Source organism: Coffea arabica, chromosome 10e (assembly GCF_036785885.1).
Source record: "Coffea arabica cultivar ET-39 chromosome 10e, Coffea Arabica ET-39 HiFi, whole genome shotgun sequence".
Lineage (NCBI taxonomy): Eukaryota > Viridiplantae > Streptophyta > Magnoliopsida > Gentianales > Rubiaceae > Coffea > Coffea arabica.
The window spans coordinates 29,352,676-29,377,836 of NC_092328.1; the positions used below are offsets into that span (position 1 = coordinate 29,352,676).

Below are 25,161 nucleotides of genomic sequence, written 5' to 3' on the forward strand. Positions count from 1 at the left end.
TTGATTGATCGTAATAACTCTTAGGAGGTGCTTGGTTTTCAGATTGGAATCAGAAATAGAAATGAAATCATGGACTCTGGTTTTGGAACAAAACTTTTCATTCCAATATCTTAACTTGGTTCACACACTGGAATTAGCATCATTCCAATTCTTGATGCTTGGTTTGATGAGTGTTTCAGAATGAAATGCAATTAAATTACAGTTTTGTCCCTGATATAAAAATTATTATAAAATAAAAGAATTACATATACAACAAATTAACATCTCCACAATTGAAACCACAATAATTAGTCGGTTTTTGATAAAATATAAGAAAACCATAAACCATAAGAAAAATTAACACTAGAAAATAAATATAGTGGATGCATTAACAAGTCATTTGTGGTTCCTACATTAGACAATGATTTGAAATAGAAGATTTCTCCTTACATATATGAACAAAAGAAAGAGACTCAAATCAAAAAAGTTAACCATGCTATTGCCAAACTCCATAAGAAAAAAAACAAACCAATAGTCTAAACTAATCAAGAGTGCCACTTAATAATTACAATTTCCAAAAGACTAATCATATAACCATCTAACAACCACCACAACAAAAAGAAATTGCCACCAAATCATCACTTTCTAGCTAGCTATAAGTCTTAGTTCAGTGAGTAGATGAAGGATAAAGGAGGTTAATTACATATTGTCATTTCATTTCTGTGAGGACTTAAAAATTTGCTCATATTTTCTTATAATTCTCTTTTATTTTGAATAAGTTAATATATAATTTCTTTTACTACTAATTCACTCCCTCAATAGTTTTAATAAATAATAGAATCGAGAATTTTACTTTTACTCTTATAGTTAGAATAAACAAGGATTTTTGTGCATTTTGGTAGTGTGATCAGTTGGTAAGATGTGTGTACTAAATTTGGTGAATAAGAGCGAGTATTAAGTAAGAGAAAGTGTGTAATTAGATGTGTTAAGAATAAGTTAGTGAATCATAAATTAAAACACAAGCACAAGAGAGTTAAGAAAGTAGCCTTGAACCGACGTGCGTCGTTTGTTACCGGTTGAGTACACCACTTGACCAATACCTTCTTACTCTAATCTCCTTATTTTTATTTCATTTAATCCTCCGTAAATTAACCCTTAAGCTAGCTGAAATTATTGACTCAGAAAGAGAAAGAAAAGAAAAAAAAAGAAAGAAAACTTGGTTGCCAAGTGTCAATGATCAAAGATATGTTTGACCAAGACCACTTTCTTTCCTTCTTATCTTTCATTTGGCCAACTTTCCTTCATTTTTCCTTGTCTTGGACGAGGGGTTGGAGAGAAAAAAGAGAGAAGAAAAATCACAAACTTCATCTTGATTCTTGCCTTGTTTAAGATAGAATCAAAAAACTAAACCGAGCAAACTAGTACTAAGGAAGCAAGGAAGCTTGTAGCGGAGAGTTTTTGGAGATGAAGTCTTGGTTTCTTCACTTTCATCAAGGGGCTGAAGGTATAAGATGAACAACTTCATTTCTCTTTCTTATTCTTGCAGGTTATGGTGAAGATGGCTTGAAACTTGGAATTTTATAGATGATAATCTAGATTTGGTGAAGATTAGTGAAATTTCAGCCTAGGGTTTATGATTTTCAGCCTTGATTTGTGTTGTTCATCCATGATATGTTGGTATTGAGATTGGTTATGGACTTATGTGATGATTGGTAGCTTTATTGTGACTTTTTAGCTTCTAAATAGGAATTTCCAGCTTTGGTAGTTGTGAGAACCCGTAAATTTTCATATTTTCTAGGGTTTTATTTTATTTAATTACACGCCTTTTATGCAATTTCTTTATTAGGAAAAAAAATTTTCTAAATAAGTTTATGAGTAAATAGGGTTTTTAAAAGTATTTTTCTAGTATAAGTTAGTTCATGAGCTTTTAAGAGTATATACCGGATGTGGGACCCACTAGTGCGGTAAGTTCGATAAAATTCGGCCAGTTAGGTTAAGTTTCGTATACCGGGATTAATTTAGCAGGTGTTAAGGGATAACTAGAGGTTACTAGATGAATTGGTGTGAGAGGAACAAAAGGATAGCCATGCATTAATTAAGGTGACAAGTGTCACCTCCCTATTTCATCTTGGACTTTGACTAATTGGCCAACTTTACCAAATAATCCCAAAATTCACCAAAAATTTATCATTTCTCTCACTCTCTTGGCCGACTCTCTCCACAAGAAAAGAAAAGAAAACTCTCAACTCTTTGGCTTCCAATCTTGCTTAATCCTCAAATCTAACCGATTAAACTTGGATTCTCTCCATAAAAACCCCTAGTCTAGTGGTTGCAAGGTTGGTTACCAAGTGGTTTGGAAGATTAAGGTGCTAAGTTGCTTTCTTTCTTGGGTTGGTAAGGTGAGTATCTAAGAGACCTCTCTTTTCTTCTCAATAATGCTTAATTAGAGACTTATGTGAGATGAGGTGATGATTATAGGTGTGTTTCATGACTTTTAGTTGAGTTTGGTGAATTTTATATTTATTCTTGATTTTTTTTTCTGTTTTATATGTTTAATATTGTTGGGCCATGGTTGATGGCTTGGAATGGTTTAGAATGACTCTTTGGGGCGTAAATTGCGGTTGATTGTGGAAAATTTCCACGTTGTACGGAAAATTCCAGTTAGGGTTTACAATTTTCCCCTATTCTGGTCGGCGCTGTTACCCCTAGTTAGAGGTCGAATTGGCCTTAGTACAAAACATGAAAGTTGTAGAAGATGATATTTTATAGTTGCCTGTGAAATTTCAGCCCAATCGGAGCAATGTGACCTATGAAAAGACTGAAATACCCCTGCTGCCCTGTTTCTATCCGAAACTGATAATCAGCTTTGGTAATTGGTTAGGTTGACTGGGAATACTATTGATTTAGTTGTTGATGTCTTCTTAACATTTATAGCCTGGTATCTTAGCGTTCAGATGGCTTTAGAATCACTTGAATTGGAGTCGTAGGTGCTGAGATATGAGTGAATGAATCAGGACTGCTGGTTGCATTTCATAGTAAACTTCAAACTGGAAAATCTGGGGTTGTTTTGGTAAATTTGACCTAGATACATTGCAAACTGGACTGAGTGACCTTCTTCAACATTGTAACCCTTTCTCTTAGCTTCGAAACGGTATAAATTACACCTCAATCCGACAAGGATAGCTTCAGTTGTGTTAATTCCGCTAAGCAACAACAAATCTGCCTTTTGTTTTCCAACCCAAATTTCGTTTCCGCATATGTCCTAGTTTGATTTTGTACTTATACGTTCCATATGATTTTTCTCTAGTGATATGTGGATTTGGTTTACGACTTGTATTCGAGCCTTATGGTGGCTCTAATTAAAGGTGTTTGATAGCTTGTGATTTGTGGATGTTGAGGTTTGATTGGAAAATAAAGAAAGACTAGGGAAATGCTGTCAAAATTTTCGCGGAGCTTCTGCACAGTCTCGGGAAATTTGCTATATCTTGATGTAGGAATGTCAGAATTGAGTTCTGTTTATTGTGTTTTAAACTAGATTCATAGGGATATAAACCGTGTAAATTTCAGGCCCTGTTTCTGTCTGTGAAATTTATGGTGATTTTTCAAAATTGATTGAAATATTGTACCTGTTCTGTCTTTCACTGGTTGAAGCAGCAACTTAAGGCTCGAATTTGACTGCCTTGTGTTTTGAATCTTAGAATGGTGTTTTCTGGAAAGTTATAGCCCTTTGAATGTATTTTCCAACGATATAAATTTTATCAATTTTGAACTTACAAAACTTGAGATATGATTTTTCATATAGGGTTGTGCAAACTGGAAAATCCTATTTTCCTAGTATTGATCTTACTTTCATTAGCTACTTTCAATTTGGATTTGGTCAGTCATTGTAGGTAGGGCTTTGAGGTTGTTCATGCCTTTAAAACTAATTGTTACCTTTTCACTCCGAGGTCACCTCTTCGCTTTGCATTAATGGTTCTTTTGACTAGGCATATGGCTCGTAACCGAGTCTCACTTGCGAATTCCATACTAGGCCTTGGAGTAGAGTCTTAAGTGTTTGCCTTGATTGTTCTAGGAGGTGCCAACGATTAAAGCCACACTTGGGAAGGAAACTTTTGAAGTTATCCTTATTTGAACTGGTGAGTGTACTACTCCCTTGCATTGTCACTATTTGAGTTATCTGTACTTGAAATCTATGACATGAATGACTATGAATCCTGTTTAGTTTGATTGAGACGAGGGTATATTTTATCACACTCGTTATCTTGCCTGTGTTGTACAAACTGAAATCTATTACTTGTACTTGTTATGAACTTAAACCTGTTACCTGCACTTGTTATAATGTCGTTTGGAAGTGTGTCCAACGACCTCCTTGTTAAACCTGAGCTCAACCTCATGGGGAGTTAATTAAATTGAGCCATGCAAGGGCTTGGTCGAGGAAATTGACAATCCGTGGGTGCCTGTTTTTATGAAATCTTTGAGTATTGAAACTCTTGATTCCGGTATACTCGAGTATTACCACTCCTGTTTCTATTTGGCGTTCAGGCCCGGTAAGGGGGTATGTTTGGTGAACGGAATTTGGCGTTAAAGTGGTCTTCTATTGGACTGGTTTCCTTATTTGGAAATTGACGGAGGGTCAACGTAGTCGGATCAAGTACTGCAACGGGGATTTGGCTCCTGAGAGCCACATGTATCCTTTCTATCTAAGTTATTTTGCTCATCTCCTTATTTGATACACCTATGTGATTAATTGAACATGAAGTTTCTTGGTTCTTGATTGTTATTATTTTGGTACCTCATTGAGCTTCTAGCTCACCCCGTTCTGTTATCCTTGTTTTCCTTACAGGAAACCACCTTTTGGAGATTCTGATATTTTGAAGCATGAGTTGAGCTAGTTTTAATCTTCTTTTGTGTAGCTCCTCGATGTATGGAAAACCCTAAATGTATCTTAATACAATATTTTTTTTTGGATCTATAAACTTACTAATATGTAGATTTTGAAGTGTTTCCTCATGTTTAGGTAACATATGTATTCGGGAATGTACCTACTTTCATGGCGAACAAAGTTTCCTTGTACTTGGTTGGATCCTGCATGGCGGCGGCCCTTCCATTTCGTTTTGATTCTTGCAGTTTTATTCCGATTTTGATGGAGGTATGACTGAGTCCCGGCGAGAGTTAGGTAGGCGGTCTGCCGAACCCTTTGGTTCGCCTTAGGGTGAGGTGGGGCTGTCACAGTAGTAAATTTTCTAGCATAGGGTTTTGATTTCCAACTTGGATATCATGGTGATTATGTAATGGTTATGTACTTAATTTAGGTGGATTTAAGGCTTACAATAAGAGGCCTTTGTTTCCTATACTTTGTGCTTGATTTGGGGCTATTTTATGGTGAAGTTGTTGCCATGGAATTGGCGGAAAAATGGGTAAAAACAGGGGAGGTGCTGCCCATTTGGTTTCGTGTAATTTGAATGAGCGAAAGTGCAATTAGGGCTGTGATTTTTGGATGGTTTAGGCCTAGAATACTTGCGGGTACTTAGGGCAAATCTAGGGATGTCGCATAAGCTGAAATTTTTTGCCAAGTTACATGTTTTAAGGAGGAAGTCACGATCTCTTCCAAACCGATTTTTTAGTTGTATATATGGTTTTAAAACTTAACCATTTTAACCATTTTTTTCCTCCAAGGGCATAAGTTCATTTACTTGATTTTCTCTTAGCATTACTAAGCGAAGATAGTGCATCTTGAAAACCTTATTTACTTGCATTTTGCCATTTTAATTCCACATACTTTGCAAGCGGACAAGGGTCCAAACCTGTACTTGATTTTGACAAGACATGAACTATTGGTGAGTGTTTCCAAGTGCATAATTGAACTTGATATTTGAATGAATGTTTTGCTAATGCGATTGGATGGTACTTGAATTGTTTGGACGGGCAAATGTGTACTTTATCGCACTTACCCTAATGTGACTTATTACTGTTCACTGGTTATTGTTGACTTGATATACATGTGTACGTCTCGAATACTGTCTGGAATTCCAAAAACCCTGTGGTTAGTTAATCAAGTCGAGCCGGCAAGGGCCTGATCGATTAGATAACAAACCCTGGGTCTACTGCTTTATCGAGTGGAGTGTTATCTTCTCGACTAATTGGTATGCTCGAGTATTACCACCACTGTTATATTAGAGTTCGGGCCCGATAGGGGGTTTGAATGGTGGAAGGAGATTGGAGTTAAATAATACACTACTGGACTGATTACTCTATTTGAAAGTTGACGGAGTGTCAACTACTACTTGGTGAAGTTATGACGGAGTTAACTCGCAAGAACTACCGTATCCTTTTTACCTGAAAATGTTGGATATCTAATGATTTGCTATTTGAAGTGTTATTGCCCACTTTTATAAACTCGTATGCTCACTATTTTGATAATTCAAGTTTTATACAATGGTCAATTCGCTACTTGGGTTTGCATGACGTTTTGGAACCTCACGGAGTTTTGGCTCACCCTATTAGTTTTGTTTTCCTTACAGGGGATACAAGCGTGGGCGTGAGGCTGGTACAATCTGGCGTCGTCTAGCTTTTGATTTTTGTGAATTGTACTCGCGCTAGTGCTTGATTAGAGTTGGAAGTCATCTAGAACTTAAATCTTTTGTTGTATTTTGGGAATGTATGAATATTTGAGATAGACTTGAGCATAAATGTGCATTCTAAGTTTGGAACTGTTGTTTCATTTCCTTTCGAATTTAACTTGTTTTCTTGAAATGAGTGAGTGAGTTCTGGCAAGAGTTGGGTAGGCGGTCCGCTAAACCCTGGGGTACGCCCTAAGAAGAGATGGGGTCGTCACAATTTCTGCAGGAAGATTGTAGAGCACATGAAGCTTGGAAATCTGCTCTGAAAGTATGTTGGCTGTATTCATTACATTTCTACTTGGTAAAGCAAGTTTTAACAATTTAGTAAGAACTTGATCTCTTCTATCGGAGACCAATTGCGCAGTTTATCCCCAATTGACATGGCTACTGCCATAGCTGTGAAGTTAGCTTCAATTCCCTCCACGAAGTCTCCAAATTTGTTGGTGAGAAGTTGCAATCATGCATCAAGATTATCCCTTGTTGTTGATGAAGATTTCATTTTTTTTGACATATTTGCAATAGGAGGTGATTGTTTCTTTTGTTTCTTAGAATTTCTTGTGCTTGTTGAGTTTGGTTGAGTTGATTGTGCCATGGAATTTACTTTATCTTCTTCTACTTTATCATCATCTCAGTTTGACATAGCATCAACCCTTTCTTCTCCTTCCTCAAAATTTTGGACAGCTTCCATATCTTGGATAGCTTGTGCAAAATCTTCAGCAACATTTCAAGTGGCTCTATTTCTTCCATATACAATTTCAAGATCTCCTAAATATGGAAATTTGACATGCCAAAGGCCCTTTGCATCCTTATGAGTCTAAAACATAGATTAGAGAGGTAAATGATAAGCTTAATAAAATTTTGAAACTGCCATATCACAATGTAAAAAGTAGTCAATTTCTTGCCTTGCACCAATCATCATACCACTGTTTTCACAAGGAATCTTTTTCTCAGCATCATTCCAACTACAACCACTTTTTTTGCATATTTCAACAATTCCATGGTACCTATATTTTAGCCACTTAACTTTTGATTCAATATGTGGGCTGAATTGTTTGGTAAAAGTAGGTTGCTTATGCAAGATAATTTTAAGCAATTCACTCATATAATTATTTCAAAATCCCTCTTCTGATTTTCATATTAGATCACAAGCCAACTCTTGCAATACTTCTATGAGCACTTTCACCTATTCATTAGTCCAAAACATTTGTTTCTCCCTCTTCTACGTACAGTTTCATCATTCTCCATCCTATAATTTAAAAGTCAGTCCATATATATCAATTAATTTCTATAAAAAATACTATATAAGTGAAATTTGTAATATAACAATGCACATGAAAGAACCTACAATTAATTTAATCACACAAAAAAGTTGAAAAATAAATTTCACAATAGAAATACATCAAGTGTCAATGCAATTTACAAATCCACTACAAGAATACATCAAATGTCAATACAAATTTAATGACTCTAAGAGTTAAGTATACATTTATAACAGCCTACTAAGTCCAGCCCTCTAATTGTCAAACATTTCTTGAGCTAAATTATTTCTAAAATTTGTCCATTGGTCACTTGGCAAAATAGTGGATATGTACTCTACTTCTTCATTACTATCTTTATCTTCACTTTCATTTTTTTCACTTTGTAGTAATTCTTGTGGATCAAAAGTCATGAACATCCTTATCAAGTTGTGCAGTAGACGACATGCCATAATTGTTTACATTTGTGTTTGAATTGGAAAAAATGAAGAGGATGCTAGAATCTTCCATCTTCCTTTTAGCAATCCAAAACATCTTTCTATGATATTTCTAACTTTAGAATGTTTCATGTTGAAATATTCCTCTAGTCTCTGTGATTGATAACCATTGGATTCATTAAGGTGATATCTTTGCCCTCGATAAGGGGCAAGAAATCCATCAGCATTACAATATCCAGCATCCACCAAGTAATAACAACAAATTCAATCATGCACAAATTAATACTAGACTAACTACCTTATTTTAGAAAAAAAAATAAATTGATTGAATGGTATTGGATACTGCAATACATGTTTACCTTGTGGGACTCTAAGACCATTAGGTCCAGAGATAGCATTTCGAAACACACGACCAACATATGCCGAACCTTCCCAACCAAGCAAGACATAGATAAATTGCATATTAGGAGAACAAACCCCTAATACATTCGTTGCAATATTTCCTTTTCTTGTTCGGTATCTTGATTTTTGTTCAGTGGATGGTGTCACATCTATTAATGTCCCATCTAAAGCACCTAAACAATTCTATTCTAACAAAAGTCAAAAATGTAAAATGAGTTAAAATCTCTATATTTGATAGTTTGGATGAAAATATACATTTTATTAAATGATTGTATTTGAATTGATGAATTACCTTAAAACATTTCCATCTCTCATTTGTGCAATTTTCGGTAATAGGCTCGGGCTTCTTAAGCAATATTGGATGCAATTTCAAAACTGTTAGGAGGCAAAGATTGAACTGATGACTCACTATTTCTCTACTTCTCCAAAATAGACCAAAAATTGTTCTACTTTTCTTGTGGTGAGCCAAAATATATACAAACATGGCAACAATTTCACATAACTTTCCAGCCTCCAATGTCTCTAACCATTTCACATAATATCTTAAATATTCGTCTATCCATATGAAATTGGCTAATATAATAAACATCACTCTCCCTAGTCAAATTAAATAAGTGTTGCATGCGCTCAATGATTTTTTCTTCTTTTGATTTATTTGGTGCCTTCTACTTTTGAGATGAATGAATATTAACTAATACCACATCATAAAAAGTGCAATAACAACCATTATCATTCTCGATAAAATTTGGCTATTTCGATTTTTTGCATCTTTTGTTTCCAATAGGTAAACGTGGCACCTTTGTCTACATAACAATATGACAACCAAAAATAAATATTCACCATAAAACATCAAATACAAATGCACATGTGTCAAATATAATGCCCCATATATGGACAATACCTTTTCTAGTGTTTTCTTTCCTTTGGTTGATGTAAATACTAATAAGATAATTTGGAAGTTTTACAAATAAAGGTTGGCAACTAAAACAATCGTATACAGATGAAAATTGGACTATTTCTACTCCTAATTACTTTTTCTTTTTGCCTTTAATATATCGGTTGAGTTGAGTTAAAAGATTTATCCAATCAAATTTTCTTCAAATTCAGTGATGCATATCCCCATTTTTGTTGACATATTGCTGTGAATGTGTATTATAATATTTTATTCTAACCGTCAACAAAATTGATCAAGTCAACTAGATCTCTAGATGTTAACTAGGTGAAAATGACGTGACTGTCCAATTAATGTTCTTGAGGACTATATGCAAAACTGTCGAGACTTCGTGCTATGAATAAATCCAAAGATGGGAAGAAACAATCCAAGATATATGACTGCAGGATATACACATATACCAATATGTAGCACGTGATGAGATTAAAAGTTCACAATAAAGAATTCATGGGTAAATTCACTAGTCACTGCAGTGCTGAGCAATTTTTTCACAATTTAAGCAATAAAAAAGAAGCTTTTGAGCAACCTCCAATCTCGATTCCCACCCACAAACAATCTCATCTCCACCATCTTAAACAAATCCAAAAACACCCATATAAAATTTCATCCACCTCTCTATCTTTGCAAAAAACATAATGGCCTAACTATTCTTGGATCCAGAGATTCTGGGTCTTTCTTATAGACTATTATTATTGATAGTAATTATGGGAGAAATTTGAGAGAATATGAACCTTGGAACCTTTGGATTTGGGTTGAGGCTAGTTTTTCTTGGAGATCTTTCTCTTGGAGATCTTGTTGCACAATTTGTCTACTAAAGATGTTTGTCCACTGTTAACCCATTCAGATCCACTTTAGATCTCATTTTTTAAGAAATTTTGGATAAGAGATGAAGAAAGTACAGGATAATAGAAAATCTGATGAAAAAGAACAAGTAGAGAGAGTGAGGGGCGTGTGATAGAGAGAGAGTAGAGGTATTAATTTCTTCTGATGGGTAGGTCTGTCCACAAAATATTGTGAAGGAATAACTTGAGCGTTTTGTCCAAAACCTCCCAATTTGTTCGGGAATGGGAGAAGTCCAATTTTATAGATTTGATTCCAAAAAATTCATTCCAATAGGTTTAACCCAAGCAACAAATAAGGGGTTTTATTCCATTCCGTGATTTTCAGACCCTTTAACCAAGCAGCCCCTCATTTTTCTTCTTTTTTTCCTTTCCTTTTTTCTTTTCTTTTCTTCATCCCTCTCCTCCAACCCTTAACACTACCGCCATCTTCATTGTCATCGTCATCCTCATCAATCTTTAGGTCAATGTAATTATTGTCAAATAGTATCAAATTTTTCCCTTTTTTAGCAGCTAAGTTTTACCTCAAATTCATGCTTAATAATCCTTTTTCTATTAAATTGGTTCCGGATAATTGTTCTACATTTCCCAGTGGTTGCCCCAACATAAATCTTAAGGTTAATATTGATTTGGGAAGACATGTGACCAAATAACCAATCCAGTTTTAGACACATTTTACCATTTTTTCCTTTCGGTTTGGTGCACCAAAAAGATAGATGAAGGGAAAGGTTGAAATAAATAGAAAATTAAAAGACAAAAAAAAAAGAAAAAGGGAAAGAATAGAGAAAAATAATAGTAGAATAACTAAATTACCCATCACATAGCCATGTGCACTGGCATGTGAAGCATGTGTTGTTCACTTTCCGTCAAATAAGATGACTTCTACCTTTTTTCGATTAAATCAAAGGTTATTTGGATTTTTTTTAACTGTATGAGGGTTTAGTGACTTACTAACTTTGTACTAAACCAGAAGGGTTCTGTGCATTTTATCGATGAATGCGAAACATGTGTGTCATTCACTCTTTGATGTGAGCACGGGATTTATCAAACTGAGTTAGACGCAGACACGTCTAACATGCATGAAGTTTTCTGGTTCGCATGGTTCAAAGTCAAGAAATTGTCGCAAAACATATTGAGAGACTTAAGAATGAAGATTGGAAGCGTGTTCATCTCATTCAAGTGGTGGAGGTGTCATATTTAATGCGAACTTTATGTTGATGTTTAAGTTTTTAGTCATTATGTTATTTTCCATTATTTTAGTGTTAATTGGTAGTTATATAATTGGCCAAATTAAGCCTCACGTAGGGCCGAATTTAGGGTTCCCTTTCTTGCTAGATTTTGTGTTTTATTAGTCTTTCCAAGGTAAAATTAGGAAGCTTGTATTATTTCGAAATTGGATTAGTCTTAGTAGTTTAGATTTTAACTATAAATAGGCTTCTTTTATTTCATTGTAAGACAACTTTTTGAGAGATGAATTAATAAAATAAGTTGTCTTCTTTTATGGAGTTCTTTGATGGAACGTGAGTTTCTTCTTGAACTGTATCAAGTATTTAGCTTAGATACTTGTTACATCATTTTGTTCTTTCAAATCAATAACCAATCCATTAGATTTCTAGAGACAGATTCTCTTTAAATCTAACAAGCTAGTTATTGTTCCATAACTTGGTCAAGATAAATCCTTTCACTGTTTGATCAAATTGGTTCTTGCTGGTTCTTCAAGATAATGACTTCTACTGTTTTTCGACTAAATCAAAACACAAGATGTTATTTGGATATTTTCAAATTCGAAACCTCTCATTTACACTTTCTGTCCCATATCGCTAAATCCATTCTTCCCCCAACTATAGGAGAGTTTTGTGATTTTGGGCCAAACCACAATGGTTGTGTGTATTTTACTGACCAAATAAAGAGTTTGTTTTGTTCTTTCTTAACCACAAAATGAAAAAAAGAAAAGAAAAGAAAAAGAGAGAATAAAGTAAGTTATAGGCACTTCTCCTCACCATTGCCGTAATTCTCCTGGATCAAACGACGTCGTAAAGCGTAACTAGCCCAAACTTTCAACGAGGGTTGTCTGACGCAATTTCTCAATCTCTGAGTCTCCATCTCATCTTCTCTGTACTTCTAACAGTCTTACGGGTTTAACCTTTCTCCCTTTCTCCCTTTCTCTATCTCTTTGTCAAACATTGCTGAATCCTATTTTTGTTTTTTATTTTCCATTTTTTCCTCCATTTTTTGTTATGTTTTTGTCTTGGAAGTGAATTTTCACACCACAAGTCAGGATTTCATCGTCGGAAGGAAGAAAGGTAATTTAATTTCGTTCAGTTTTTCTTTCCCTGAATTTTCTGCTTAGATCTCCTTGAATCATTCGATCGGCAGTCTTCTTCTTTTCTGGTTGTAAGTTCTTTGTTGAAGAAATGCGTTTTTCTCAATTTAGGAGGACCCAACTTTTTTTATATATAAATTTGGGCATATAATCGTATTTCTAGGGGGTAAATCGGTTTTGTGAAAGAACTTCTTTTTGTGCTGCTTGGAAACAAATATCGGAATTTCATTGCAGAATTATGGTGTTACAAAGTATTCGGATTGTAGATATTAAGTGCTGAATTAGCATATGCCGAATAGTAGCCATGTTTGAAACAATGTTGATGAGGGAAAGTTTAATGGATATTATAGAGAGTAGAGAAAAAGTAAGAATGGGTACTATAGGGCTAATGCCGTATTGGGGGGCTTGCGACGGACTGGTCTTTTTAAGTGCAAATTTTTAGCAAGAACGATGAAAGATGATAATGTTGGATATATGGATCAATGCTAGTTTGTTCTGTCAAGAAATTCAAGAACAATAGATATTTTTTGGACTTGACTGCGTTCTTGATTATTTGTTGTTCTTGCCAGACAAAGCATATAGGTTGTTCATGGATAATGTGTATTTGTTAATCATAAGATTTATTTCTGGTAAATAATGTCCTTTTGTTGTTAATAACTGGAGGGCAGCCTAGGTGTATATAATGAAGAAATTTTGAAGATTCCATGTTGAAATTACATGGACTCTGTAGTGTTTCAAATTTGTTTGTATGTGGAATGATTTGTGGTATAAGTAAAAGAGTTAAAGGATTTATTTGCATTGATAATTCAATTTCTGGTACTTGTTTGAATGAATTATTTTGTCAAATGCAAATATATGATGCCCCTTTGTAAAATTTTATTATTAAGAAACATAAAGCTTGGCTATTTCCGAAACTGTAGAGGTTATTATATGTGGCCTCAGTGCCATTGTCAGTTCCATGCTTTCCTTGTGAATTTGTTTTTGGAATATTTTTCATCTAGCTAAATTGCAAACGAATCCTTCCATTTTACACTGTCATGAAAAAGCTAATTGCTTTTTCTTGTCATTCCTGTGAGTCCAATTCTGAGCAAAGGACACGCATAACCTACTTTTGAAGAAATTAACACACATAACCTTGAACTGTTAATTTCCTAAGTCACATCATTTTTCAGGCATTATTTAGACATGGGTCCAACATATTGTGCGATGGTTCAACATAAAGGTTGTTGAAATTATGCTCTGGGGTAAAAGTTGGGAAACTTGGGGCTTTTCCTATCAACTAGTCGGACTGCCTTAATAAGTCATGTTCAAGATTGGCTACAAGAATTTAGGACAGAGGAAGTAACGTATGTGCTCTTGTAAGTATGTATGCAGATGACTGTCGGTTATAGGCATACACATTAAGAATAGTTATTTTATTCATACTCTTCACTTTGTCCTGTCTTAACCATGTCCGACTCTTCATTTTGCACTATAGTACCCATTCCATGGGACTGCTGTACCCATGTCCATGTAACATGGGAGGATATGTTATACATTTATTTATGAAGATGTCATATTTAACTGTTTAGGAATCTATCTTGTTCTTGTGTTATGTTTTGTATCTGTAGTATGCCCTTGTCTATATTTCCTTGATGAATCCATAAACTTCTTCTCTAGCGGCTTCCGCGGCCTCTTGCTACAGAGTTACATCCGTTAAACTTGTCTCAGTATATCCATGTTCTTATATGGGGTATGTTTATGCCTGCTTCAAAGCATGTTTCCATCATTACTGTATTGAACAGAGGAAAGTTGTTTACCAAGGTACCTTGATGTGCTATGCAAAATTAGCTTTTTCAGCTTAGTGTAAGCTAAAAGCAAGTACAAACAAAAACATGGGTTTCAAAGCTACCATGACAAGCCCATGGTGCCCTTTAATCTTCAATATATGGTTATGTTTTTCTGGGTTAATTACCTATAAAAAGCTGTGGTTTAAGCATCTCATGGTAACAGAAATATGGTTTTAAGAGTTGCCTTCTATACGCCTGTAATTTGGAATTGAAATCATGTTAAACAGTAGACTAAAAGAAGAGACTTTTACGAAACTGTCAATGCAAGTTGCGTTATGTTGCAATGGCAGAACTACTAATGAAAATGAACACAAGAATGCTAATTTTCAGCCTTGTAGAATTGACAATAATGGTAATAGATTTTGACTAGTAGTAGTACTTTGAATGTACACATTTTGCTGAAGTAATGTTTGATTATAATTATCTCCTGAAAATCCTCTTAGTGGCTGCTGATGCTCTGTTTTTGCAAAAATAAAATACTAATTATGAGTCTGCTATTGATCTTGCCCGTTTTTCCCCAAAACCACAAGCTGGTAATTACTTCCAGAACCATATGGGGAAAGAGGTAACGTACTTATACCATAGAGATGTTACTTGTAATGTGCCATATCTTCTTTTAGTTTGAGGCAATAGGGACCTGCCTCTGGCAAATTTACTTTTGTCTTATTCTGGTAGCATAGGTGAGACTGACTTGCTCTTCTCTATGAGATTTAGAATTTTTCAAGCCCAGTGGACTTTTGAATTTCAACATCTTTAGACTTACCATCAGAGGATTTGGTGATGGTTAATTTAGCTAGTAATGATGAAAAGAAAGGTCGCAGTCTGTAATTGAGCTCGAGGTGATAGTTTCCTGCTTTAATCTGAACAGTTAATTAACAACATTTGGTTTAGAATGCTTGCAATGGTTAAATTTAGTTCCTCTTGGAAGATCATTTGTGGGCATGTTTTCATTGTTGTTCTCATTGCAGATATTGATTCATGTTGATTGATGTTTTAGGCTGTGTTTACAGTGTGTCAATTTATAGCCTTCATAGCTAATCTTCCTCAGAGCTCTGTTGTTATGCTACCATCTTTGTTGCTTTGTCTGAAGGAATTTGTCATTTAGCCCTATACATATCTTGTTGTTTTAGTGAGTTGAATAAGCTGGACTCTGGAGCTTAAAATGGCATAAGCATGGACAGTTGTGGTCTACAATGGAATGAAATATCTTTGAGACCCTTACCGATATCTCCACAACTTGCATTGAACATTCCTTTCACAAGAATATGATTCAAGATGCAAAATCTATAGAAACTTGTTTCTAGTATTTCTTGGTTAAAAGTTCCTTGGATATTCAAGAAAGAGAAGAGTTTCCCAGGGAAGTTTAGGAGACATAAGAATTTTGTCTGCTTTTTTGCAGTTATTTAGGAAAGGGGCAGATGAAGAATACATATATTTTGTAGAGCTGTTAAATGTTGCTGATACTTGCATGCTCATTGTCTCAAATTTCCCTGTTTGGTTATATTCGAGTTTGGAGTTGTTTTCAACCTTCCTGTGTTTCTTAATACTCTATACTAGGAGACCCCGGAAAGAGGGATGGTAGGGGTCTCAACAGTACATCTTTCTTTTGCTCTTTCATTTTAGGTAAATCTTTTAATTAGTGGTTGACCTGTAAGACAGCGAACATGTATCTTTTTTAGATTCTTTTATTTTGTTAACATCTGGTACCATTATTTGATGTGGCAAGGCAGGAGCTTTTTCTGGATTTTGTGTTCAAAGACTAAGATGAGTCTGGCTTGTCTTGTATGCCATGGTGTAGAAAGTCCATCACAATCGTTTAGAAGTTATTCTGTTTCAAGTTCAGACAATGACGGAAGGTGTGCTGCTATTACCAGTTACATTACAAGAAAGACGATTCTATCACACACAAGAACAAATCATAGTGTTACATCATCCAAGGTGACTCCTCAACCAACTGTACCCAGTAATGTAGTTACAGGCCCCCCACGTTTGGTCCGAAGCCATGCTGTTAGAAGGGATCTGGTGAGAGACTGGAACTTTGATGAGGTAATATTGGAGCATTAGTCAAGACCATAGGTAGCAGAAAGAACCAAAGACAAACCTATGGTGTTCTTATAGTTCATTAAACTATCCTTTTTCGTCTTTCTAGCTTTTTGGGTACTTTGAACATTTCTTTCAATTTACATTTGGGCACTTTGGTCATGGGATCCTACAACGAATTTGTTAAAAATGATAAATCTGTATTTGGTGTAATGCTGTCCATTTCTCTTGGTAACTGGGATAGGGCTCACAAGAAATGGTCTTTCTTGGCCATATCCCAAGTCCAGGAACTTGAATGACGTCGTATGGCTCTGTAAATTTCGTTAAGACTTGATAGGAACGCAGGGATTGCACTTTGTTAAATGTTCTCTGATGCCTCATGTATGCTGTTATTCTTCAATGGTGATGGTAAATTATTGCAAACCATGTTGCCCCCTGCTCGCTCATCTTCCCTCTGGTCCTTGGCTTTTAGCCATGCTGGTCTCCGCAGAAGGAGATTGCATGAATTTCATGATAAATTGTAAATATTCAAGAGCAAAGGGCCAAAGGTGGAAGGACTTGTGGGACTAATGAGTTATCACAGGAGGAAGGGGCTGTGATTGAACCAGTGTTTTAAAACTTGGATCAGAGTGGCCGGTCAATTGGTTGAACCGGAATATTCCAAAAAAAAAACTCCCTGCTAAGTCTTGGTAAATAGGTCAAAAGCTAATTATCGGGATCTAAATATCACGTCATATATCGGGTTCTAATTATCCAAACAACGGGTTCTAATTATCCAAACAACGTGATTGGTTTGTGAAATTAAGAAATCGTGTTAGTGACAAATGAGATTAATAAATGAATACCCCGACTTCTTCTTTCCCGAAACGATAGGATATTATACTGATTATACCAGTAATAACTTTACAAGGTTTGGGCAATGGCCCAATTAAGCTCTACAATGTGCAGAGACACTAAGGAAACAAACGTTTCTCATCCAAAAGAACGCTTACAACATGGAGATTAATCTGTTCATTCTACTTAGTCTTTCATTTGAGAGCAGATAAATTGAGCATTGCATAAACATTGAACTTAAAACTAAGCCTGTCGGACTCGGACTCGGTCTGAACCTGCTATTTTTTTTCCTGGGTATGAATTGAGATATAATTACATTATTCGGATCTGGGCCGTACCCATTTACTCTAACAAAAAAGTAGATCGAATACAGAATATAAGATTTTGACCCATATCAGACTCGGACCCATTAAAGTAGATTAATAATTATAAAATATAAATACTTCTTAGTACAATAATACTTCTTTTCCCAAATTACCAATCCTTAATATTACAATCTCTTGGCTTCCATGTAAGACAATTCATACCACAGAGAACTGCTTGAGATGTTGCCAAATAGATGCAGTGTCACTCTTGATGGCTCCATAAGCCAGTTCATACACAAATTTTGTTGGGTCTTATTTTTGCTGGGTAGACTCAATCCGGGACCCATCGGACTCGGTTTCAGGATTATAAGCACAAGACCCAGCGAGTAGACAGATTGAATATGGAATGGACATATTATAATGGGTTCGGGTCCAAAATATTTAATTTCGACCCATACCCGACCTGATGACTGGCCTAGCTTAGACCATAAATATCCTCCACTTGATAGAAAAGTCTGGTATCCTTTGCTCTTCTTGACTTTAGGTGTCTTAGCAGCTGTTGGTCAAGGGCTCCCACTTTTATATGGGACCAATGTTGTTCTCTTGCTTTTACCATTGCTAGTTTCACAGCTTCTGCACAATCTAGTTGTCTATTTCCAGCACTCATTTCTCTCATTGCCCATGTAGCTCTTTCCTTCATGTTGGCATCAGTTGCAATCATTCTAATTCCTACTTTCCTTCCTTCCTCACTGTTAGTGACTGCTACCTCTACATTGATGCAATTTCCTTCACCATTTGTTCTGCAGTGGCTCCTCTATTGCTCCTGAATACCACAACTTCCATTTCCCTATAGTATACATTTGGGGGGTTAAATTGCAAAATGCATATAGGGTTGAAATTCTTGAAGAGTACAAACTTGGGCGTCAATTGAGAATTTGTTGGGAACTGGCAAGGAATTTAGGAGATGGGGTTGAGATTTTCAATTTCAAATTGAAACAAATTTTTTTAATCTCGATGTACGTGAGATGTGTAATGTGTTATATAAAAAACAAATTTCCTCACGTAATCAAATTTTTTACATAAGATTTTTGTGTGCATCTTTGATTCCTTAGAATGGTATGAATTGCTATCCGAAGTAGTATAGGCTTATGAAACATCACCTGAAAACAGTATTGGTTTTGCTCCATTTTCCTGGAGTGGCTATGCTACATTACCTTGATATGGATGACTATCATCAAACAATAATAATAGAGCTTGACAATCTGGATGACAATCAACTAGCAATATTGGATAATAAATAGGCTAATAAGAGAAGAGTAGCCTGGTTATACAATTAAAAAATGGTTGAGAAAAGCTTCCAGGAAAGGAAAACAATATTAAAAACTATTTGGCTGATTGGATATAATGAACCTAAAGTCATCAAATGAAGCCCAAATAGGGAGGGTACAATTTAAAGTACATAAAGTTCTAAGAAGGGAAGCATATATATTGAGGAGAAAAAAGACAGAGAAACATTTCAATAGCTGGCAAATTTTTGACAAAATTTTTTTGACATTTTTGACTAACAAAATGCAATAAAAAAGCAATTTATGAATAGGCATATATGCTTCATGATGGGAAATAAAGCATATCATTTATAAGTTCCCTAAGAATTTATAAAACTTCATCCTACTGGTCAACTAGATGGCTCAAAATAGATACTATCTTAAAGTTAGATCAAATTGATCTTAAACTAAAAATTGAAGAAGTCTAAAGAAGCGGTGCAAGCGCCGGACAGAAAAATCAAAAGAAAAAACTTAAGCTATCGATATGGTTAATCATGAGATTTGGCTAGAAGAAAAAGAATCCAGTGGGGGAATGCAATACATGGATCCAACATCAATTCTTGGTCCTAATTGAAGTAATGAGTATGTCTAGGACTGGTTCCAAAGAAGCTTGGATGTCAACTTCTGTTGTCGACAGAGAAGTAACCGGTGGATTGGAGGCATCAAAGCTTGACTTGCTGGGAGACGCTTGCTCACGGCAAAGAATTTTCTGTTGTAACTTTTCTTATTACATTTTTGTTATACTATCTATTCGACTACTATGCATTTTTCACCATAATAACAGATAAAAATCCAAGTTTTAAAATATCTCTACTGGTAGGAATACTTTGGGAAGTTGTGTAATATAGTGTAACATAGAAATATGTAACAAGCGACCAGTCATCCAATTGCGCCGGTGCTTACTTTTTGAATGTCCAATCTATACTTTGCTTCTGAAAATTGCTGGCCTTATCAAGTTCTGTGATAAGTATCTCGTGAGGAGGACTAATTGCCCCTAATCTACCTGCAAAGGAGAACCAAGTCAGCAATTGGCTATGCAAAATAAATGATACGAGAAAGCATGTGTGAGTAATATCTGCTTATGAGTCGAAGAAAGCCTTTGTGCAGTACCCCACTTTGTGGAAAGCATTTTAAGTGGTTACACATTTCTCGTCTCGCGTCCTACTCCACGTGAAACTCTTGTACCTCTAAGCTTGGGTTGGCTAACAACATATCCTAAATATATATATATATATATATATATATTTATATATATATATATATATATATATATATTTATATATATATATATATATATATATAAAAGAGTTGTAGTTTGTCTATTGGGTGATTTTCATCTGACATTTTAAAGGGCAATTTAGGGATTGTATAAGCATCATACAAGTAGGCCATGCTCATTGGAATATAAGTTTACTAAAGTGCCCTTTGTGAGATGATGATTACATTCGCAAATGGTGCCTATGTGTTATTAGTGATAGTTTCACCCTTTTAACTACTTGTTTAGTACAATGGTAAGATAGAAAGGAAGTGGGGTGAATTGGGGTAAAGCCATCCGATTGAATTAAATGTGTTTAAGACGATATTAACGGGCCAAAGTAGAAGAACCATTTGAAAACTATTTGTGAATTGTAACCGTAGGAAGTTTTGTGCTCTTTATCGTTAAAGCTCAAGAAACATTAATTGAGTTCTGCCAACAAAACACACTCATTTGAACTAGTAATTGCAGCATGTTGAAGAGCTCATTAAAGTGTGGGAGATTAAGAATCATTTGAGCTCAACATTACAACTGTAACTGAAGACCCCCCATCCTCTTCACCATTTGTAGATTAGTTTCTAAACTAAGTGGCAATAATGGTAGTCATTAATGTATAAAATTATGGGTTCAGGTGCTTCCATTTAACGCCATCAGAGTCAGATTTGCACAGGTATGCTCATTTTCACTCGTGCTTCTTGCTTTGTGAACTGTATAGCTTTGTTTGCACAATAAATTTTCTAAATTAGATTTTATCATAAGGGTAAAATACCAAAAACCCCCCTGTATTTTGTCAAATGTACACTTTACCTCCCTATGGTTTGGAAACCTACAATTTAACTCCCTGTCATTTCAACTAAAGTGAAAGTCTGACAGAAAACATCTAAACTAACGTTTGAACGAAAAATGTCAAAATTGCCCCTCTATAAGTCAAACCCTTGGAAGAATGTTTCGTGCATTTGAGAATGGGTAAAATACCAAAAACCCCCCTGTGGTTTGCCAAATGTACACTTTATCTCCCTATGGTTTGGAAACCTACAATTTAACTCCCTGTCGTTTCACCTAAAGTGAAAGTCTGACAGAAATATTGTTATTGTAGATGTTTTCTATTAGACTTTCACTTTAGTTGAAATGACAGGGAGTTAAATTGTAGATTTCCAAACCATAGGGAGGTAAATTGTACATTTGGCAAACCACAGGGGGGGTTTTTGGTATTTTACCCTTATCGTAACTATTGCAGGTGGGTGAAGTGTGGGCAGATTTTCTTATTAGATTGCATTTTGTTCCTCATGGTACAAGGTAATTGTGTATTTCCACTTGATGCATGTCATTTCTTGTTTAAATATGATTACAATTTTATTGCATTGATTACAACTATGTGGCTTTTTTAACAAATGTGTGAATGATTGATCCAGTTTTAAAATTATATTACAGAATAATGCAATTTTTTATTTCAATAGTTAATTGTATGAGATGGTGTGTGTGGATTGAAATTGCAATTTGAATAGATAGGTCTCTATATTCTTATGTTGTGTCATTTTCTTACGGAATTTAGTTGAACTCATGAAACATAAGTCTTCGGAAGTAACAACAAAACCAAGCTCCACTCCATAAGCTCCAACCACAATTACTAAAACTCAAAACTTTGCAGAATGCGCTTAGCCACCAACCAAGAAGCACCGTACCTAGAGAAGTAGAAATCTAATCATGTCCATTCTCATCCCTATATCACCTACTCTTCAATAGAAAGGATTGCGAGACTGCTACCTCAACTATTTACCTACTTACATCTCAGGATTACAACTTTATCTATCTATCTATGTGAATAATATGAGGTTGAATAGTAGAACCATTCGGCATCAACCGTCAATCTGAACTACAACTATATATGTCTATTATCCCTTCATTATGGTTGTGTAAATTTTTATAATTCTCTCAGCTAATTATCTACTATAATAGTATGCAATGTTTTATCTACACATAGTATGACATTTTTGGCTATATTAATAGGATGCCTTGCCTAAGGTAAAACAAATTGTCCAACATTACCAAATTATTTAACAACACCACAGGTGATGCAAACATAGGATTCTATGATTCATGTTCAAGTCATACAAGTAGTCGGTCTATTGGAATTCATCAAATCATCCATCGAGGTTCAACACATTCATCAAACTAATTAGTTTGGAGTAGTTTTCTTTAGTTTTAGAGAGTTTACAAGTTATGATTAGTTATTGTCATTTGTTTCATTAATTTCCAGCTGTGTGTTAATTGTTGTTTAGCAATGATTAGATGTTAATTAGTGTTAGTTTAGGGATTAGTGAGTCATTGTTTTGGTAGAATAAATGGCCAAGGTCATATGTTAGGGTTATTAGTCTAACGACTTAGGGTTAAGCCTTAGTTCTAGTTGAGTAAGGTTTTGAGTCTTTGTAAAGGCTATAAATAAGCCAAGTCCGAACATTTTATTGAGGGGTGAACGATGAATTAAGAAAATTCCAACAAACACTTTGTGTTTTGCGAGTCTCTTGTTCAAGAGCTCCAAACTTGAATACCTGAGAGGATTCTTGAGTTTTCAATTGACTTATCAATCTAGAAACGCATTAGATTGACATCATTCTACCTTTCTAACACAGTCTCGAGCTGTTCTTGATTGTTTATAATCCATCCTCTAAACTTTGATACCAAATTCTAGATCCTTGGGGCTTGTCATGTTACGAGTTGTGTAGCAAGTCGAATGCAATTCATATCAATTGGTATCAAGAGCTAGAAAGGTATCAACATTATATCCTTGGTTCCGTTTGGATTAGATGTTTTTGGGGGGTTTTTCCAAAACAGCACTACAGCATTTCGAACGTGAAATACAAGTACTGTACATATCTACTATTCCTTTCCCTTTTAGACCAATCATTTTGACTTTTGTGCTTTCTGATAAAAAAATTTCATTTGTTTTTTGTGGAAAAGCAAAAAAAAAAAAATATATTTAATTATGTATAAATTGAAAAAATTACTAATTTAATTATTGGCACTTTGCTCATACGTTGGAGGACTGGTAAGAAAGCCGTGAAGAGCTGGTATTTTTATTAATGAAAACTTTTTCCGTAAATGGCCTGCTCTTTATGGCTTTCCTTCATTATATATTCAAAGTACCGTACTTTTTTGTATTTATCACAAATTCACATATTGTGACTACGAATTAAAAATTTTTCGAGATCGTATTTTCATTAATTAGTCTTTTTTTTCGTACTATCATTAGTTTGAATGAAAAATTTAGTTGCACGGTGTTTGGGAGCAACTTCTAAAGTAACTATATAATCCTAATAATTTTTATAATTGCTTAGTATGTTTATGTCATGGGTATATATTATTGGTATGTTGTTATTAATTTTATTAAATTGTTTGGCATATTAGGTGCAGAAAATTATAGTTTCACAATTTTTTAAATGTAATAAAGCAGTGGGGAAACAATGCACAGTGAATGGAGGAATTGGAGGGGAAAAAAGGCTGCATCCGGACATGTATTGTTTGGTTTATCTCCACGCACGTTACCACTACAACATAACGGTCCGTGAGCTCATCATTTTACAAATACACGTGTCATGCTCTGTGGAGCTGCCTATGGTAGGAGAGGTCAAAGGCTTCCTACCATAAAGGTTTCCCTACGGAGGCTTTCTTAGATTCACTATGGTAATTGCTGTTGATATTTAGAGATGCCATTTTAATCACTCATTTTGATTGCTCAATAGAGGTGACTAGATTCAACACTTTAATCATTTAAGTTTTAGCTCTGTTGCGCTTCTCATTCTCCACAGCAAAAATTGCCTCCATCAACTTCATAAATGAGATTTGTTTAACTACATAACCTATATATTCAAATCTACATATTTTTTTGATAGAGTTTAAAGTATATCAGGATGATCCTAATTTGGGGTATTTCAAACACGCAATGATTTATTGTCATCTAGACTTACTCAATTACTTCATCCTAAAAACAATTTACTGTATTTACACAATCTTCACATGAGCTATTCATTTTTATTTTTATATTTACTATTTAAAGTAATTTACCCAACTTTTGCCATCTAACTTTCTTTCTTTATTTTTATTTGTTCAAAAGAAATTTTTGTTTATTGCACTCTTTTTTGTTCTCCATTTTTTTGGTTTAAATGTAATTTGGCCAACTTTTTTTTAAGCATAAGATCAGCATTATCATCTTAAAACCATTGAGCAACTCAATACATAAGATGAAATAGCAATTAAGCTAGAAAAAAACTATAATTAACATCTCAAGTTTGATAAAGGTTCACTTACCCACGAAATTAATGAAACATATGTCTCAAAACTACGAGATATAGTGTTCTAAATGTTCTTATCCTAACTTGTGCTAGTACTCGTTTGATAAAGTACCGACCAGACTAATGCTCATGTAATGCATCATAACTTTGTATATCTTTTTTTTTTTCCTTTTGTCGTACAGGGTTTATTTCATGTAAAACAAATAGAATTAACACTAAATTGCAGTTTTTTTTAAAAGTAAAATTCGTTTCGAGGTTTTCTCGAATACTGCTTAACTACTTGATATAAGTTACAAGTTTGAGAAACCTTTGAATTAATGAATATATTAATTATTGGTATAAAAAAATAAAAACGAAGGTATATATTGTTAATGTTGGAATAGTAACATGAAGATTGTGTATATGCAAGTACATTGTTATTAGGATAGAATACTTGAGAAAGTCTAGGTGGCAATGAATTATTGGGTGTAAAAAGT

The 25,161-nt window shown here is 34.7% G+C and overlaps 1 protein-coding gene across 2 annotated transcripts; it reads left to right on the forward strand.

Annotated features, from left to right (window-relative positions):
• Nucleotides 1–12,476: 12,476 nt before the first annotated feature.
• Nucleotides 12,477–17,040, forward strand: LOC113711106 (uncharacterized). 2 transcript variants are annotated; one of them, XM_072067858.1, is made up of 2 exons: nt 12,477–12,788; nt 16,364–17,040. In XM_072067858.1, exon 2 carries the CDS (start codon nt 16,402–16,404, stop codon nt 16,699–16,701), a length of 300 nt encoding a protein of 99 aa, XP_071923959.1. In that variant the 5' UTR covers nt 12,477–12,788; nt 16,364–16,401; the 3' UTR covers nt 16,702–17,040. The 2 variants fall into 2 exon arrangements, with proteins under 2 accessions (XP_071923959.1, XP_027090066.1); XM_027234265.2 differs by having other exon boundaries at nt 12,481–12,788; nt 16,368–17,040.
• The last annotated feature ends 8,121 nt before the right edge of the window (nt 17,041–25,161 follow it).